Raw genomic sequence first — 19,035 nt, forward strand, 5'->3', positions numbered from 1 at the left:
CATCGGGGTTTTCTGTCCTGTCAAAGAGGCTGAGCAAGACCAGGGATCAGGAACAAATCAGAAAGCACTTTGAAATCCTCACAGCCTGAAAGAGCAGGCCTCCACAACCACCTTCACTTCTCTTCCAGCTTCCACCCAAAGGAAAAGCTTTAGAACAGGAGAAGTTCTCCCCTCCTCCCTGCAAGCTCTGTCTATAGCTGGGGAACTGCTTGGGTCAAAAGCAAGGCCAATGTCAGCTTCAAGGCATGCTCTGTGGGCTGCAGGTCCCCCCATGACTTCAGTCACCCCAGGCCAGGGCTGGCTCCAAACAGCCTCCGCTGCCTTGAGGGACCTACCTGGACCAGCCCTCGGTGGGATGAAGGCAGGTCCTGACTACAGGAGGAGACACCAAGACGCATCAATGCACTAAAACGAGACTGATAGGATGAAAGAAACAAACGCAGCAGAGGGAAGAGGAGGAAGAGGTAACCTCCACTTAGAAGTACCAGGGAAGAATTTAAAAGGCCTCATGAAGGAAGTCCACAGGTAACAACGGGAAGGGCCCCGCCTGGAATAAGGCACTTGATGAGCAAAGACCTAGAGGTGTCATCTGAAAGCAGCTTAGATGAGCCAGAGGAGAGGCCTGGGAAGGGATCAACAGGTGGCAGACTACAATGAGCCTGTTTACCAGGCAATGGGTCTACAACATGTGAACAAGGAGCAGGGCTGTAACAGAGTAGACCCCACAAGCTCAGGGATGACTCGGCAGGCCTGACGAGCTCAGTGACCAAAAGTAACCGCACGGGATGGTCTGATCATAAATTCCTAACTGGGCAGGTCACAGGAGGTTGTCAGATCCCAGGCTCCTAGTTTCCTTAGCAAAGGTCAATCTCTACCTTAAGTGGGCCCTGTCCATTGTCCTCATGCACCTAGGGCAACATACCCTTGAAATGTCAGAGTAATCTTCTTTTCTAAACTGCTCGAAGGCACAACCAAGGCACCAGAGCAGGAGACCACAGAACCAACCCCTCATTGTTATCTTGTTCCCCACATACCATCTCTATGTGCTGTAAATGTTATGCACTACCCTGTACCCACCAATGTAAAAAAAGTATGTGTCAGGCTGGCTGAGTGGCATGTTGGTCAGGAGTTGGCTTGGGACGCCAGCTCTGAGCAGCAGGGCCCCGGTTCGGATTCCACATGAGGGCCAGTGACGCTGCTCCCTCTACAGCTAAGATGGTGAACAACAGCTCGACCTGGAGCTGGGCTGCTGTGTGAGTCCCTGGCGATGGCGTAGGCTGCAGTGGGGCTGGCCGGCAGCAGGCGTGAGCTTTTGTGAGCTGCTGTGAGCCGCCGTGAGTCTCCGTGAGTGGCCGTCCAATGGCCAGTGAGCAACTGCCTCACCCGGGAAGAGCACAATGATGGTGCCAACATGGGCCAGTGAAGCGACTTCCTCCACAACTAGACTGAAGAACAAAAGGACAGCAATTTGTCTGTTCCCCTCCCCCGATTCCCCAACACTGTTCCCCTCCCCCAAATCCCCAATAAAATCTTCAAAAAAAAAAAAAAAGAAGTATGTGCCTCTGTTACTTTTCATCCAATCCCAGAGATTTCCCCTCTTGGCTTTCTCCTGCCCCCCTAATTTACCACCAACAGATTTCATGTACCCTCCTTAATCTTCTCTCCTTTGATTCTAAATGTACAAAATGAGCTGTGGAACTGCCACTCTCTGGAGCATTTTCTCATTCCATTGAGATTTTGCTTCCGGGCATGTCCTCAAAATTTTGGCTCAGCTAAACTCTTACAAAAGTTTTCTGTAGGTTTGGACGTTCTTTTGTCAACAAATGTATTCTGAGGGCAACAGAGAGCCGCAGAAGGGCTTTCCTTAGGGCAGTGTGACATGAGCAGGGTCGCTCTTTCACGGTCGTTGAGGATTTCTGCATGTCTGGCCTTGTGACTAATTTGCTGTGTGGCCCTGGGTAAATCCCAGACCCTCTCTGGCCCACAGTTGTCTCATCTTTTAAATAAGTGGTTGGCTATGTGACCCCAGCTACATACAGCACTCTGTGGCTCAGTCAGCACTCCTGTGGTCTGGCTCCAGGGTAGGCGCTGCAGCCTGCTGTCACTGGCTTGTGACACCCAACTGTTACATTGTCAGGAATTTTTGTAAGCTGGTTGTTAAAACACAACCATTATTGGGGAGACCGGTTAGCTCAGCTGGTTAGAGCGTGGTGCTGATAACACCAAGGTTGCCGGTTCGATCCTCACATGGGCCACTGTGAGCTGCGCCCTCCCTAAGAGAGTCAACTATGCCATTGTAGCATGAAAGCGATGCGTAACCAATGGCCATGGCTGTTCCACAATAAAAAATTAAAAAAACAAAAACACAACCATTATTAAAAATTAAGTTATATAACCTTTAGCTTGAAAAATTCTATTTAAAAAAAAGATGATAAATACTCAAAATTCATCACTCTCCTAATTATGTTATCACATTCTACTGTTATCTGTATTTTTTTTTTTAAGATTTTATTGGGGAACTAGGGGAGGGGAACAGACAAGTTGCTGTCCTTTTGTTCTTCTGTCTAGTTGTGGAGGACGTCGCTTCACTGGCCCATGTTGGTATTATCATTGCACTCTTCCCAGGCGAGGCAGATCGGTCGCCAGCGATTGGACAGCCGCTCATGGCGGCTCACGCCGGCTGCCGGCCACTCACAGTAGCTCATGGCAGACCACTGCAGCCCCACTGCAGCCTATGCCGTCCCCGGCGACTCACAGCAGCCCAGCTCCAGGTCGAGCTGTTGTTCACCATCTTAGCTGTGGAGGGCTCAATGTCAATGGCCCATGTGGGATCCGAACTGACGGCCCTGCTGCTCAGAGCTTGTGCTCCCAAGCCAACTCTTAACCAACTCAGCCAGCCCTGTTATCTGTATTATTGAAGTTACCTACTGTATATGTATGGCTGAAACACTCTGTCATGGAGGTCTTTCCAACTGTCAGTGAAATCTCCTTTGTACCTTGAAATAGACTGAGGCAGGAATATTTACATCACAGAAACTGGCAGATGCTACAAAACCAGGGCTGTTCTTCCCAGAGGGCTGGTAGGTTCCCACTTGCCATAAATACCACTCTCTCTCACTCCCATAATACATGTAGGAAGAAACCAACCCTCAAAGACTTCCCAGAAACAGAAATCTGGCTCAGGGCTGGGGTGAGGAGGGGGGATGCTGGGGGCAGAGGCTTTTATAAACCAGAGGAACTTCATGAGGTCAAAGCAGGGTTTCCTGCACGCACCCCCTTTTGGGGGCCTGTGTGTACAACCACAGCTGCATTGTCTGCACTGACCAGCAGCCACTAGCCCAAAGTGGCTAGTGTTGAAAATTTACTATTTTATTCACTTTTAATTAACTTAAATTTAAAAACTGACACTAGATCCTGTTATTGGGAAACATTTAAGAATGTTGGAAAAATTGGGATATGAATCTACTTTGTCAACTATACATTTTATAACATGTTAAATATAGATCAATTTTATGATAAATGGTCAATTTTATGACATCTAAATACTATATTTAGATTTCTGATGAGAATTTAGCTCCTTCATTGAGATGTGTTGTAATTGTAAAACACACACTGGATTTGAAGGCCTAGAATGAAAAAAAAAGTAACTTATCTCATTTTTATATTGATTACATATCAGAATAATAATATTTTTGATATGCTAGGTTAAGTGAATTATAGTACTTAAGTTAATTTCATTTGTTTCTTTTTGCTTTTTTTAATGTAGCTATGAGGAAATTTACAATTACATTTGTGGTTCACATGATATTTCTGTTGGGTGGTACTGGTCTAGAAACATTTGGGCTGTTTCTACCCACCACCACTTGCACCATTTGATATCCAAAAGCAGAAGTGGTCATAAGAAACCACTAGAAGGATTTTTCTAAGATTACAAATTCTGGAAGAAAACAAGCTAATCTTGTTAGATTGCTGGTGGGTGATGTGGTAAATGACCTGTGCCCATCCAGGGGAAAGGTCTGTCCCTGGGTACCACGGCTCAGGAAGGGGCCCAAGATACTTGGGCAATAGCCCATTTCTCATCCCAAAGCCCTGCTCCCGAGAACAGACCCCAGGTCCTGGCCTGGTTTTGTCAAAGACACCCACCCAGAAAAGCTGGCTCCCAGAACCACACAAAAGGTCTGGGCTTGACCACGAGATGCGTCCAAGAACCATCACATAGAAGGAAACCCCCAAAAGTGGGTGCATTCTTCAATCCTGCATCTCAGAACAACAAGACTTCTGTCCACTCACTTGCACACGCTGCCCCTCTATTTGGACTGCCTTTCCGTCTCATCTCCCTCTGGAGAGCTCCTATTCATCCTTCAAGATCCAGTTCAAATGTTCCTTCCTCTGAAGACTTTCCTGATCAAACAATGGTCCCACATCACATCCTTTGGCTTCTGGCCTAGTCTATTCTGACCACTTCTTCAATGCTTTTACTCCTGCTCCCTCAAATATGATTTCTTTCTAAAACACAGAATACATGTCTCTCTCTCCTGGAGAAATTGCCAGTGGGTCCCCATTACCTAAAACATCATTTCTCAAAGCAGCAGGGTCGCCTAGAAGGCTCCTTAGAACAGATTGTTGGGCACCCACCCCGCCCCAGAGTTTCTGATTTAGCAGGTCGGGCTGGAGCCTAAGAGTCTGCATTTTTAACAAGGTCCAGGTGCAGCTGCTGGTCCGAGGACTGTACTCTGAGAACCACCGATCTAAAAGATCAAGTGCAAACCTTTGCCTTGGCATTCAAGGCCCCACACAACCCAGCCTCCAATTACTTTACTGCCCTCATCTCTTACCACGTGCTACCAGAACCCTAGTCGACCCATTATCCCAACATGCGTTACCTTTCACGCCCATGCTGTCCTCCCTGCTGGAAACCCTTCCTCCGCTTTGAGCCACCCAGGTCTAGTGCCACCTTCCTTGACTTCACAATGTCTAAATCCCAAGTCCCCAAAATGAGGAGATGGCACTTTTCAAGAGCTACATGGTAACAATGCACGCTGTAGGGGCAGCTGCAAAAGAGGACATTGAGAAACGGGTTTGGTGGTGGCAGCAGCCCTGGATGAGAAAATACCAGCCAAAAGTGACAACTCTGGGACAGAAAATGCTGGTGTACTGGTACAATTCTTCTACTTAAAATAATGGGAAATAGACCCCCACTTGGCTTTTTTTCACAGAATGCCTGAGTTTTAGGAACAGAACTGCTGGGACTTAACAGAGAAATCTGTGTCTCATCTGAGAAAAAGATCCTGCTACCTCAGGAACCAAAGGCGAGTTTAGAGACCACTGTGGAAACTTATCCCATATTGAGTATTACATGTCAACTCCAAACTTCCCACTAATTTCCTAAGATATAACTAAAACATAGTAACACTCTCTCTATACATAATAAACGAGCATGCTAGGAGGTAAAATGCTTCAAATGTCCCCTCCTGACCCCCAAATCGTTAATAACCGTGCTGTGAGCAGTGACCTGAGTCTGCCTGCTCCCAGCTCCCGCACCATTCCAGAAGCCAGGCCCCACCCCCACCCCCACACCACTCCTGCCCCCCAGCCTCGACTCCCTCTGCAAAACGTCTGCTTGTGATTGGACAAGTCTCCCAAGTGCATCCCAAATGTCCTTGAGACTTCCCCCACACATTATTTTGTTACAAATGTACTGAGTTTGGCACTACAAATGTATTGTTTTACATATGAAACATTGGCTGAAAAAAAAATCTGGAGAGACAGGAGCCTTCTGGGAAGTTTGGGTTTTACAAACTGAGAGGCATTCATACTAGGTGCGTGCCAGTGGGGAGAGATTCTGCAAGGGCAGGCTTGTCCCCTGAAAACGGGGGCACTCCAGATGCCTCTGGAGTTGAGAGGTGATGCTAAGTTTGGAAGATGGGGCTTGAAGCTGCACCTTCACTGTGCACATCAAAATATGAGGTTGCAGACAGAGAGTGGGGGGATGTTAAAGGACCGCCATTGAAAGGAATCCCCGTGTGGTAACCACAGCAGCAGTGGTTAACTGCGACTGCTGCAAATAAGAGAACAGCCTCCACTCACCACGCTCTGACATGTGCCAGGTACTCTGCTAAGCACCTTCCAGGTACTCTGCTAAGCACCTTCCACGAATTAACTCATTTCATCCCCGTAACAACCCTATGAGCTAGGTTGTATTATCATCCCCATCTCACAGACAGAGAGATGGAGGCAAGGAGCAGCTAAGACCTTGCCTAGGTTATCCAACTTATAAGCTGCAGAGCTGAGATTCGAGGCCAGGCAGGAGAGCTTTAGAGTGCCTTCCTGCTCCGAACCACTGTCCCCAAGCCCAGAAGTGGGGAGTGTCTGCACAAAGGAGAGGGAAGGGGACCCAGAGCCCCGCTACTTCACCTTCTCCTTGCCCCAGCCTTTGCCCTCCAAGAAGATGCTGAGAAAAAACTAACGACCTCAGCACGGGACCATGAGGGCAGAGAGGGGGCAGGCAGAAGGGTGGCACCCTTACCCACAGCTTCCCGTCGTAGTAGTAGGCCCCCAGGAGCTTCACGATGTAGGGGTGGTCGCAAGTGGCCAGAATCTCGATCTCTATGATGTAGTCCTCCAGCTCTTCTTCACTCTTGGTCTCAATGACTTTGGCAGCGGCCAAGTCACCCGACTCCTTGTTCTTGGCCTGCAAAGTGGGGACACAGAGGTCAGCAAGGCATGCTGGGCAGGAAGCTGCCCCCTGGAACAGCGCAGAGAGCCTCGTAGAAATGGAGGCCGGATGTCCAGCTGGGGACCGCGAGGCTGGAGCAGGACATACGCTGTTCATGACAATGGCCAGTGCGGCTCACGACGCCAGCACAGAGGAGCACGCGTGAGAAAGAATGTTCTATGTTCAATAATTATGTGTATTTTTGAAAAGTACAGCATGCCCATACTATGAAATAAATGAAAACACAAGAACAGCATAGCTCCACAAATACGAACCTGGAAAGACTGTTGAGTTGTTCAGTAAAAAATCCAAGTCGCTGAACAATAAAAGTGATACAATGACTTTCATACCAAAAAAAAAAAAATGGGGAAACAACGCTTTCATAAATGCTCACATGTACATAATGCAAGGAAAACTCTGGAAAGACACTGCCTGACAGCAGGCCGGGGAGCGAGCCTGAGACGGGAGCGATTCAAAGGGCACCCATTCTCTCCATATTGTTTTAAAAGGTTAATAGGAATGTTTCATGCACTTATTTGTATCATTCCATATACATGGTAAGTAAAATGACTAAGGGTTTTAAGAAGTGCCCACTAGTTACACTGACATACTTCCTCCATCCACTGCACGTGGGCATAACGACTGTTTTCTTATTTGATCCAAAAGAGAACGAGAGAATTTCACACCTACAAGGATGCCTATAATTTCTTTTAAAAACCAGAAAATAAGTGCTGGTGATGACACAGAGTAATTGGAACCCTCGTGCCCGGCTGGCGGGAATGTACCACGGTGGCTCCGCTGTGGAGAACAGCGTGGCGTGTCCTCGAAAGGTCAAACACAGAACTACCACGTGGCCCGGCACTTCCACTCCTAAGAATATATGCAAAAGAACTGAAAGCAGGGATTCGAGAGATATCTGTGTCCAGAGCAGCGTCACTCACAAGAGCCAAAAGGTGGAACCAAGCCAAGTGACCACCAGCAGATGAACGGATAAACAAATTGTGGCGTGTGCATTCAATGAAATATCATTCAGCCTTAAACAGGAAGGACATCCTGACACCCGCTACAACATGGATGTACCTGAGGACATTATGCTAAGTGACACAAGTCAGTCACAAAAGGACAAACACTGTAGGATCCCACGTGCAAGAGGTTCCCAGAGGAACCAGATTCGGAGAGACAGAAAGTGGAACAGAGGTAACCAGGGCCAGGGGGAGGAGCGGGTAGTCGGTGTTTCACGGGCACAGAGTTCCTGTTTAAGGGGTGATGAAAAAGTTCTGGAAATAGACAGTGGGGAAGGTTGCACAACACTGTAAATGTACTGAATACTCCTAAATTGTACACTCAGAAGTGGCTAAAATGGTCAATTTTATGTTGTGCATAGTTTACAATTTAAAAAACTGAGAAAGGGAGAGAAATAACTGCGAGTGGTGCAAGCAATTCCACCCACGGTGAGGTGGTGTCTGGGAAAAGAGAGCAGAACCCACAGTTCCCTCAGGCAGTCCTGTGAGCCTCAGGGGCTGCTGGGAGCATTCGCCCACCCTGCTGCTCGGGTTCCGGTGTTTAGAGAGAGCACACTTTCCTACAACAGGAGCCCTAAAAGCATGCCATGCATCTGGAGCCTTCGGACAGCAATCAATTGGGAAGCACGGGTGAAGAGGCTGCCCTGGACTCCATGGGCAGCCGTGCTGGTCCCCACCGAGGTGCCTCCCTGGGGACAGCAGCACACAACACTCCCGCCTCACAGGGCGACTCTGCAACCTGATCCACTAGAAACGCCCATGGCCATTCACTCCCGGCACCTAGCTCCCCATAGATGACGGTGGGCATTCACATCACCTCATGTCATCACCACAGTAACCATTCTACAGGCAGGCAAGTCCAGGCTGAGAGAGGTCACGTGACTGGAACCAGGGGAGCGGCACCAGAATTTAAATGTGGGTCCCCTAACTTTCAAGATTCTGTGCACGTTCCATACTGTCTCAAGTCTCCCTATCAACTCCAGAACTGAAAGCCTCCAAGACCAGACGCCAGCAGATACACGTGCTCCCAAGCCAGCCCTGCACAGGGCGCCCACGACAGGAGATAGAGAAACCTCCTGGCCTCAAGGAGCTCAAGGTCCTGCAGAAGAGAAACCCCCACCCCCACCCCCACCCCGTGCCAGCTGAACCTCAGCAGGGAGCCTTCTGGAAGGGAGCGATGCCAATAGGCAATGTTTACATTCATGTGTACACTTCTTCTGTGTGGAGAAATGTTTCTGCTCATTGAGCTGCAAAGTCCCCAGGGTCCCACATTTATCATGAGCCCACTCTGCACGGGACACTGGGCTACACGTCAACATGGGCTCACTTATCTCCTCACCAGCCTGCCATGCAGCAGTTCTTATCTCATGTACAGATAAGGACACTGAGGCAGGGTCCCCTAGCGACTTTGGTGACAAAGCTGGATCTGGAATGCTGGCAGTCCTGCTGGCATCCACATTCTTCCTCCGTCACAGTCCCTTCCAAGTTCAGAGCCTCAGAAACCATCCACATCTGGCCCAGGAGCCCAGTTCAGGGAAGGCCGTTCCCCAGGGTCAGTCCTTGTCCTAGAATTCTTCCTAGAATTCTCCCTGCTCACTTGGCCCTACCTGGGTGGGGGTCCTCTCCCCTAGACTCAGTTTTGAAAGCTTGTTCAGGACACCTTAAAACCCCATCGACTGAGAAGTCAGGTGTGCTCTCTCTCCGCCCCCCACCCCCACCCCAATGTTGCTCTTAACTGATTATGCACCTGCCCTTTCATTTCTTTCTGATTTTTGTCTGTCCCACCAGGGGACCGACAAAACATCCTTTTAGACTGTACATCACTCACCACCTCAGCTCTGCCTCCTCTCCAAACCCAGAAGAGCAGCTAAGACTTGCTCCTTCACAGAGAAGGTGGAGGGCTTACCGTGTGGCCTTGACCGTGGTCTCCCAGCTCTGGCCAGAGCAGCAAGGGGCTGGGTTGAGCAGGGCAAAGGCCACCCCTCCACCCCTCACCTTTCACTCCTGAGAGCTGGCGAAGGGAGGTTGCATGTCACCTTTTCCAGGGTTTCCTGGAGGTGGGGGAGGCCCAGGCAGGGAACATTTTTTCCAGGCTGCACAAAACCTGGTTGCCCGCCACCCTGACAGGCAGCACTGACCGCGGGCCTAGCCTCCAGCAGGGCCCCTGTGTCCACATGGAGGTACATGCATTGCCCAGCACCTGGCTCAGATTTCACAGAGCCCAGCGCCTGCCAGAAAGAGCTTAGCAGCAGTTGTGGCACATAAAGGGACTTGGCAAAACTTAAATTCTTTAAAAGCCTGCTTGAGGCAGCAGTCCATCACCATGAGGCCCCAGAGGACATAATAAAAGCTAATTAAAAAAGAAGAAACAGCTAACAGTACCTGAGCACTCACTGTGTGCCACTCACTTCATCGTCCATCCAGCCCTTGGAGAAAAATATCAGCAATCCCAATTCACAGATGAGGAAACTGAGGTTCAGAGGTTCAGGTCACACAGCAAGGGGTAGGGGTGAGGGCTGGACCCCAATGTAAGCCTGCCTGAGCTCTGAATCACTTCCCCACAGGCCCGTCTAGCGAGTACCCGGTGTTCCCTGCTCATCTCCCTTTGCTAAAGATACATGACAACCACAGCCAACAGCGTGTTTGACAGCTGTGAATTACTGAAACCACCAGAAATGTATTTCCCCACAAGCCATTAAGGCAGGGTTGACCATCACACCCATTTCCCAGATGAGCAGACTGAGCCTCAGGGAGGTATCAGGACCACCCAGGACTGTGACCTGTGGTCGTCTCCTGACGCCCAGTCCAGTGTTCTCGTGACTCCTCTAGGCTGCCAGGAATCAGCTTATCCCCTATTCATTCATTCAACTGAGCCCATGTCAGTGTGAGGCACTTTTCTAGTGAACACGCCAGTTGCTGCCTCGAGGGGCCTTTGTGGGTAGGAATCACTGCCCTCCTATAACATAATCCACCTGTCCCTGGTTTTTCTGCAGCAGCACTAACCCACCCTCATTCCCAGGCCCCAACAAGCAATGGAGCAGGTGCCACCCCCATCTCTACATGTGGGTGACTCATCCTGGCCAATCAGAACACAGTGACGGGCTCAGGGATAGGGACATCATCAAGTCAGCCAATGAAATGCAACCTCAGAACCACTGCTGAGACCCATGAGATAGACCCAAACCCTGCTGTACTTCTAGCCTCCAGACTGCCTGAGGCAGGCCTAGGGCTGCTGGGCCATCCTGCCCGCAAGGGGAGCCTGAAAATGAAACTCGCTGAGCCTGGAACTGAAGCAGCAGAGTGTAGAGGGCACGAGAAGACACTGTTTGATCCCCTCCATTAATTTTTACACCAGGGAGGTGCTGCTATTAAGAGCCTCGTCTTTTATGCAAGAGAACTCATGCTCAGAGAGGTCAAGTCACTTGCCCAAGGTCACACAGCAGGTAAATAACAGGGCTGGGGGTTGGATTCATGCCTGTGTGACTTCGAAGTCCGTGCTCCTGACCACTTTGCCAGAGGTGCCTGTAAATTCTACAAAAGCCCTCTCTGGGCCTCAATTTCCCTCTCTGCACAGTAGGAGGGTGGAGAAAATGATGCCCAAGATCTCTGGTCTGATGTGAGGGCATCTTGGGGAATGGGCAGATCTTGAAAAGCTAAGGGTGGTCCAAGTGGAAGGGCCACCCGTAGGAGGTGACAGGCAGGGAGGTTCATAAAGAACAAGTGGCTCTCTGTGGCCTCTGACGTCCATTTCTCCCACCAGCCGAGGCAGGGCTGGGGTCCAGCGAAGGATGGGGGAGCTCTCACCCAGCCCTGCTGGCCGGCAGTGACTGACGCCTCAGCCCACACCCTTGAGAGCAGACACACAGCGGCCACTGTGTTTTCTGGCCCAGGCACCGCTGTGGGAACAATCCCCCCCCTTGTGTGGCGCAGGGCCCAGCCTGGAGGAGGTGGGGACAGCCCTCCCTGCTAGGAGGGAGCCCTGCCCCACCCACGGGGCCCAACCAGCCCAGGCAGGGGCTGCCGGCTTCCTGAAAGTCAACCACACAGTGGCAGCCAGTTGGGGACAGCCCCCAGGCCCCCCCCTCCCCTTCCCTCCTGGCTGCAGGCTGATCACTGGGGAACTAGCTGGTATCACAGAACTTAGGCACCAGAAAGAACATTAGCCACCACTCCTAAAGCCCAACTCCCCGACCCCACTCTGCAGATGAGGAAGCACAGTGCACCAAGGTGCATGCAGTGAGCAGTGTCCAAGCTGTGACAGTGCCTTCCCTGCAGAACAGGCTGCCTGCCTCAAGCCGAGTCAGTGAGAACGGCAGGAGCGAAAGGGCTGCCCGGGACTGGTCCTGGCCTGGGGGCCGGTGGAGCAGCCAGGAGCTGAACCTTAGCAGCAGCACCCATGCCCCCTGAGGAGTCACTGCTCCAGCTTCCTTCGGGAACCAGCTCCCCCTCACGAGGTGCAAGGGAGGCCTGAGGGGCTGAGCTCGCCTGGCCCAGGCCCAGCCAGTCGGTCCCGACCGTCAGTCACAGCCCGTGGTTCAGACACGCACATGGGACCCAAGGCAGGCCAAAAGGGTTGTACCTCGGTGGCTTTTTGGTTTGTTTTGGTTTTTTCTTGCTGAAGTTACTGGGAAAAAGGCTTTTTCTTTCTCCGGGGTTCACTGCTAGAACGGAAAGCTGGAGGGTCTTCGGCCCCTCTTGCCACTCCTGCTGAGGGCCTGCCTGAGGACGAAGCCAAGGCCAGGCAGGCAGGGCCCACACGCAGGTGAGGGCCGAGGCTGAGGGTCTGCGGACACCTGGAGCCAGCTGTTCCTAAAGGCCAGGTCTGGCCTTAGACGTCTCAGATCTGTGAGCCATGAACTAACTCCCTTCTGGGCTTGTGCCACCGACCGCCAGAAAGGAAATTAGCTCCCCATCTCTGGGGGCGTTCCAGCAAACAGCACGTACATGTGGAAGTACTTCTCCACACGACACATGTGGACCAAAGGCCACCTTCACTCCCAAGTGCACGCGGCCCTTCACTGAGACCTCTGCGGGGGGCGGGGAGGGGGGCTGCTGATAACCCACGATGGTCACTAACGGGCCACAGGCAAACAGGAACCATGGGGTCCTTCTGCCAAAAGAACCTGCCTCCAAAAAAGCGGAGAGGATCTTCTTACCCTTTCAATCAACAAAACAAGGAATAATGCAAGCTCCTGTGCTGGTGACAAAACGGGTGGTAAAACGGGTGCTCGTCACTGACTAGAATATAAACAGATTCCATCTTTTAAAGACAAAAATTAGCAATAGGTTTTAAGAGCCTTGAAAATACCTTTTAAGCCTCCTGCCTGAGACTTCAAGGTCAGGACATAATTCCCAAAAACACAACCCAAAAAAAAAAAAAATGTACCAAGATCATGTTCACATTAGTCCAAAATAATGGCAAAAAAGTGGAAATCACCTTAATGTTCCACTGTAAGACAGTGACGAAATTAACCTGGTGGGGTATCAAGCGACCCTTTACAATGCTAAGTAGGAAGATGATAAAGTAATGAGAAAATAACAACTAAGCCATAATAAGTCAACAATAATAAGCAGGATAATAAAATTATAGGTAAGTTATAACTGGGAAAACTGTGGGCCTATGGATAGGGACGAGCTGAAAACACAGCCTAAGAAATGCAAGTAGTTTATAGAAGTAAGTTTCACCCCATGACACCTGGCAATTATCCACAGGGGTTCCGGCGAGGACAGACTGGGGCTGGTGCCCAGAAAGTGACCACTTCATCCTGACCGTATCTGTCCTCTCAGGAACCCACTTGTGCTGTGCAGTCCAATAGGGTAGCAACTGGCCACACTGTGGCTACTTAAATTACATGAAATTAAGTGTGCAGGGTCCTGGTTGCACCAGTCAGCTTTCAGCTGCTTAATAGCCACATGTGGTTAGTGGCTTCCATATTAAATCAAGCAGATACAAAACACTCCATCCCCACAGAAAGTTCTAGTAGGCAGCTTTGCACAAGAGGCTGCACCTGGCAGAAAACGCTTTCTCACAGAAGTGAGTGAGGGAACACCTAAAACTCACTCCCATGTCCCAGACCCCGCCTCAGGAACAGGTATTTCTTTTTCTAGGAAGAAACAAAGGGCTAAGCACAGACTGGGTAGAGCCTCAGACGGCGACCGCTTGCTCGCAAGGTCTCCTAGCAGCCTGGCTGGGCAGCGGGCGTGAGGGACGGCTCGCAGCTGACCTGTCAGATGAGCAGCCTGGGTGTGTGGGTCAGAGCCAAAGAACAGAGCAGTCAAGGCTAACGGTTTCTATTTCCCCATCCGCTTGATTGTGGACAGCTGTGCCAGGCATGTGTCAAATGCGGTTCAGGCCACTGGAATCAAGAAAGGGCTTGGTCTGTGTCCCATAATAAACAGCTGTGGTGACCCTGCACGGTGACGACTGTTGCCAATTGTAGGACAGGCTTGGACTCTATGAAGGAGGGTGGAAATCTGGCCCCAGAGGGAACCAAGGTCACAGCCGAGCTGGCTACGTGCAGGGGAAGGGCCCAACGTAAACTCAAGCAGAGTGGTGTGAGGGTGGCAAACACAGAAGCTGGCGGCCAATGCGGCCTTGGGTTCAGACTCCCGAAGTGCCCCTGGCGGGCAGGCAGGAGTCAGTCGTGGAGTGGAGCCACGTATGCACCCCAGCCCGGCCTTCCATTGGCTCAACTCCTTGTGGGCCTAAGGATAAAAAAATGCCTGCCAAGGCTCCTGGGGTCTCTTGAGGCAGGATAACGAGCACCCCACCTTACTCCAGCACAGGTGCATGAGGTACGCACAGGTCCTACCACCTCCTTCTATTGAAGAGGGAATGAAGGCCCAGGTGGAGGCGACTTGTCCCAGGTCACACAGCTAGGAAGTGGCTGTCAGGATTCAAACTCGGGTCTGGCTCTCTGCCCAGTGCTCTTTCTCCTTAGGAGCCCAGAAGAAGAAACATCTCCAGGGGTCTCCTGCCCCCCAGAGGCTGTGTGTGCCAGTCCTCCTCCCCCACCTCTCCCTCTACTGCCTTCAACCAGAAACACGCCTAGGAGGAACCTTCAATGGCTCCCTGTTGCTGACACGATAAAGCCCAAACTCGCTGGCCCAGCCCTCGCGGCCCTGGTGTTTTTTGGCTCCGTCTACTTTTCCAAGGTTCCACTACCTCCCCATGTCCGCCCCATGCTACGGCCCCTGTTCTCCTGCTTCCTACTTCTATGCCTTTCTTTAAGCGCTTTCTCCACCTGGAGTGCCCTTCCCACACCTGTGTTTAGCCTTCCTATAAATTCTAACTCACACAGGGCCTGCCCCATGGAATGCTCCCAGGACCCCTTCCCACCCCCACACTAGAATTTCTGTTAGGGCTTTCGTTGCAGACCTCCTGGTGCCACGGTCATGTGTGCTCACAGGTTCTCTCTCTGACCTGGTTGTGAGCTCCGAAAGGCTAAGCCCGGGTCTGACTCATTTTCGTCAACTCCACGGAGCCTGGCACAGGACAGCCAGGGGACAGATGGGAGCATGGGAGGGTGGGTAAGTGGCCAGGTGGGAGGATGGGTGGGCAGACAGGTGGGTGGGTGAGTGGATGGATGAATGAGAGGGTGGGTGAGTGGGTGAATGAGAGGGCGGGTGGGTGAGTGGATGGATGGATGGGACGGTGGGTGGGTGGGTGGAAGGATGGGAGGGTATATGGAAGGATGGATACATGGGAGGATGGTGGATGGATGGATGGATGGATGGATGATGGATGGATGGGCGGGTGGATAGATGAATGAATAAACAAACTGGTTTGTACCTACTTGCAAACAGAGAGAAACGAGGTCCTCCACATAAGAGAAAGTAAAGTGACAAGAAGTCCATTTTCTCCTCAACACATTTAGATTCCTGAACCTATAGCTGTTCGGTTTTTGAAGCCGGGCCTCTTTGCGTTGGAGAAGCCAAAGGCTGTGATGGGGCCAGAACATACACAGTTAACGAGCCCTGCTAAGTGGACAGAAACCATCACCAATCGCCAGGGCCAAGTCTCAGCTCTGTGAAACGGCTAAGTTTCAGAACAAGCGACACTTAAGAATGACAAAGATTATGAAGCACAAAAGCAGAGGAATGACACGGCCTCCAAAGACGGCATTTAATACTCTCTCCCTCGGGGAGAAGACGCCTGGCAAGCCATCCTGGCACAGTGGGGAAAGGCCGAGCCTCAAAATCCTTCTGGGCCGGCAAATAAAAAACGAAAACCCAAACAGGATTGGCCCCAAAGGTATCACGTCATGGCCTTGGCCGAAAACCAGGGCAGCCTGTCCAACTTGGCGGGGATGTGGGAGCCCACAGATCTCAGCTCTTCAAAAGTGATGGGAAATCCAAGCCTGCATATCACTGATAAAGGAGGTGAAAAAGGCGACGTGGGCCCCGCCTCCTCAGGGCCACTGTTCCCACCTTTCCCAGGCTCCCTCGAGCCAGAGGAGGATGTGTGCTGAGTCATGGCAGGAGGGTGGCCCGGGGTCAACGTAATCAGGAAGGAGAGAAGGACGCCCCCTGATCCAGGGTCCCCTCCACTCCCCGCACCATCCAGGCACCTTTAGGCTTTACCTCCTCAATCTTCGCCACAACTTTGGGGAATGTGAGCTCTTAGCAGGCCTGCCTTCTTGGCAGTCCCCAAACCTCAGAGATTAAGGCCTCGTCCTGTTTTTTATTATTCTATAAAGCAATGTGCTCATTAAAGAGAATCTTCAAAACATAATGATACAAAGAAGGACCCCACCCCCACCCATCCCTCTGGCACCTCCTCCCAGTATTCCTCATGCAGATGGACCCAGATTTGTCTGGTAATCCACCCCTAACACTTCCCAGCTGTATGACCCCAGGGGACGGAGGAGGCCCCTCTGTCCCTCACTTTCCTCCTCTGTACAAGAAAGATGTTAGTACTTCATGCCTCGCAGGCTGTTGCAAACATTCAATGAGTTAATATGTGAAAGATGCTTAGAACAGGGCTGGACCATACTAGTAAGCGCCCCACAAACATTCGCTCAGTATTGTCTCGCTCTCTCTCTCTCTCCCCACGAATACATTTTTCCATGCTTCATAAAACGGGATAAACTGTACACACTGACCTCGCATTTCCCTTGTACTTAGCAGCATGTCATGGCCAGCCCTTTGGATCACAAAATGCTCCCACACCATCGTCTGCAACAGCTGCTGACTATTCCACTGACTGGTGGTCACAGGCTGACCAATCCCCCACTGTTGGGCCGTGCTACACCGGTCACGTGGTGCTGCATCCAAAAGCCTGGGCCTTGACTGACCTGTTGCCAGGTAGCTCTCCAAATGGCCGGGCCACTTTATACCCACTGGTCACACAGGCGGGTACTCCTCCCTGTGTCCTCGCTCACACTGGATATAATTTAGAGGTGAAGCTGAGTTCAGCCAGTCCTGCCGTGTCCCTGGGCACCTCCTTGTAGGATTGCAGGTGCAAACACACCTATGTCCCAACACACCTATGTCCCACTTGTGAGAGGTCTTGTGTTATCCCCATTTGCAGAAAAGGAAACTGAGGATCCGAGGGGTGACGTCACGTGCCCAAGGTCACGCTGCAAAACAATGGCTGAGGTAGGACTTGGGGGGAGAAGAGCATCACCAAGTCAAGGGCCCGCGAGGCGGGACTCTTGTAGGAGGTGTGGGTGCTTCAGGGTCTTCCGAGGTGCACTTGGCTGGTCGGGGGATGGTCCTGCAGACAGGCCGGAGGTGGGCACGGGCCCAGCTCCCTCATTAAGGAAGAAGCACACCCGTCACCTCTCCTCAGCCCCAGCGATGGGTTTCCTGTCACCTCAAAGTGGGGGTGGGGCGGGTGAGGGTGCTGGAGGAAGGAGGCTTGAGAAAGAACTCAGGCCACCCCTGCCTGGCACCAGAGCCCACTGAGAGGCAAAGCCGAGGCAGAAAGAGTCTCAGGACTAACAGGGAGGCCTGCTGTGACAGGGTCACTGCCTCAGCTGGCAAAGCCAACCTTGATGTTGGCCGCTGCCTCAGGGGGCCAAGGACTGGGCCTGGGCTGCCCGACAAGGCAGGCTGGAGCTTTCCAGGAAGGAGGGTGAAGAGAGGTGAGGTGCCAACGCTGGCTTCTCCCCGCAGGGCATTCATGTGCTCTTCTAGCCACCCAGAGCGGCCTCAGCTACCCTGGACTGACTGACTGGCCGCGGGGCAGGCACAGAGCTGAGTCTGCCCACCCCTGGCAGTGAGCTTCTCAAAGGCTGGCTGGAGCCTTCATCTTCACTGAATCATGATTATCCCGGTAACAAGCCAGAGCAGTGAGCTTTCGGCTGATCCCTAGGAACCCCACACACCTGCGTCGAGCCAGGAGTGGCCTCCTGGGTATCTGCCTCTGCCGGCCCTCAGGAAGCCCGACAATCTAGTCGACCCACAGAAATAATCATCATCACAATGATGACAATAGTCACATTCACTTCTCCTTCCTCTGTGCTGGGCACCATGTCCAGGGCTGGCCACAGCTCTCAATCTTCACAAACTCTCTGAGGGAAACACTATTTTGATCATTTTACAGCTAAACATACTGAGGCTCAGAGAGGTGAGGTGACTTTCCCAAGATCACACAGCAAGTAGGCAGTGAAGTGAGGCGAGAGCTCCAAACTGATCCCGGGGCCAGCCGGCACTCATAATCGCATGGCTGGGCCTGCCTAGACCCGGAGGAAGCTGGGTTTGGCACTCACTCCTTCATCATTCATTCATTCATTCAGCAGAAATGAACTAAGCCTTTCATGACCAGGCCCTGTTGTCCACAAAAGATGAGTAATTCCCCGTCCTAGGGGACCTTACCTCTTCCAGAAAGGAAAGAAAATAAATAAGGTGGCACACAAGAGAATTCCAGTTTGTGACAGGACCTCTGAAAGAAATTAGCAGGGAGTTGTCACCGTGATCAGGGCAGGCCTCCCTGAGGAGGGGGCATGTGAGTTGAGACCCAGAGGATAGGAAGGAGCCCCAGCTATACAGAGTCAAAGAAACAGAGTGGCAGGTAGAAGCCACGGCAAGTGCAAAGGTCCTGAGGCAGAAGAGGGTGGTGGTTCCTTCAGCTCCTCAGTGGCTCTATCCTCCTTCCCCACTAGGCAGAGGCTGGTTAGTTAACTCTTGAGTCACCAGCATCGTGGTTAACCCTTGAGTCTCAGGGCCTGAATTCTGGATCTGGTATAGCCTGTTAATAAGAAAATAAACAAGGAAGCTATGGGGGAAGGAAGAAAAAAATTGTAGCAAAGGGGAAAGCAGAGAGAAAGGAGAAGAGACAGAAAAGAGGGCCAG

The 19,035-nt window shown here is 51.5% G+C and overlaps 1 protein-coding gene across 1 annotated transcript in view; it reads right to left on the bottom strand.

Moving 5' to 3' along the window:
- Positions 1 to 19,035, bottom strand: part of STK10 (serine/threonine kinase 10) — a 96,227-nt gene that overhangs the window by 71,696 nt on the left and 5,496 nt on the right. Inside the window, 1 exon segment of the mRNA XM_019635936.1 lies at positions 6,527 to 6,691. Within this exon segment, the coding sequence (XP_019491481.1) occupies positions 6,527 to 6,691 (165 nt within the window).

Source organism: Hipposideros armiger, unplaced genomic scaffold, assembly GCF_001890085.2.
Source record: "Hipposideros armiger isolate ML-2016 unplaced genomic scaffold, ASM189008v1 scaffold_25, whole genome shotgun sequence".
Taxonomy (NCBI): Eukaryota; Metazoa; Chordata; class Mammalia; order Chiroptera; family Hipposideridae; genus Hipposideros; species Hipposideros armiger.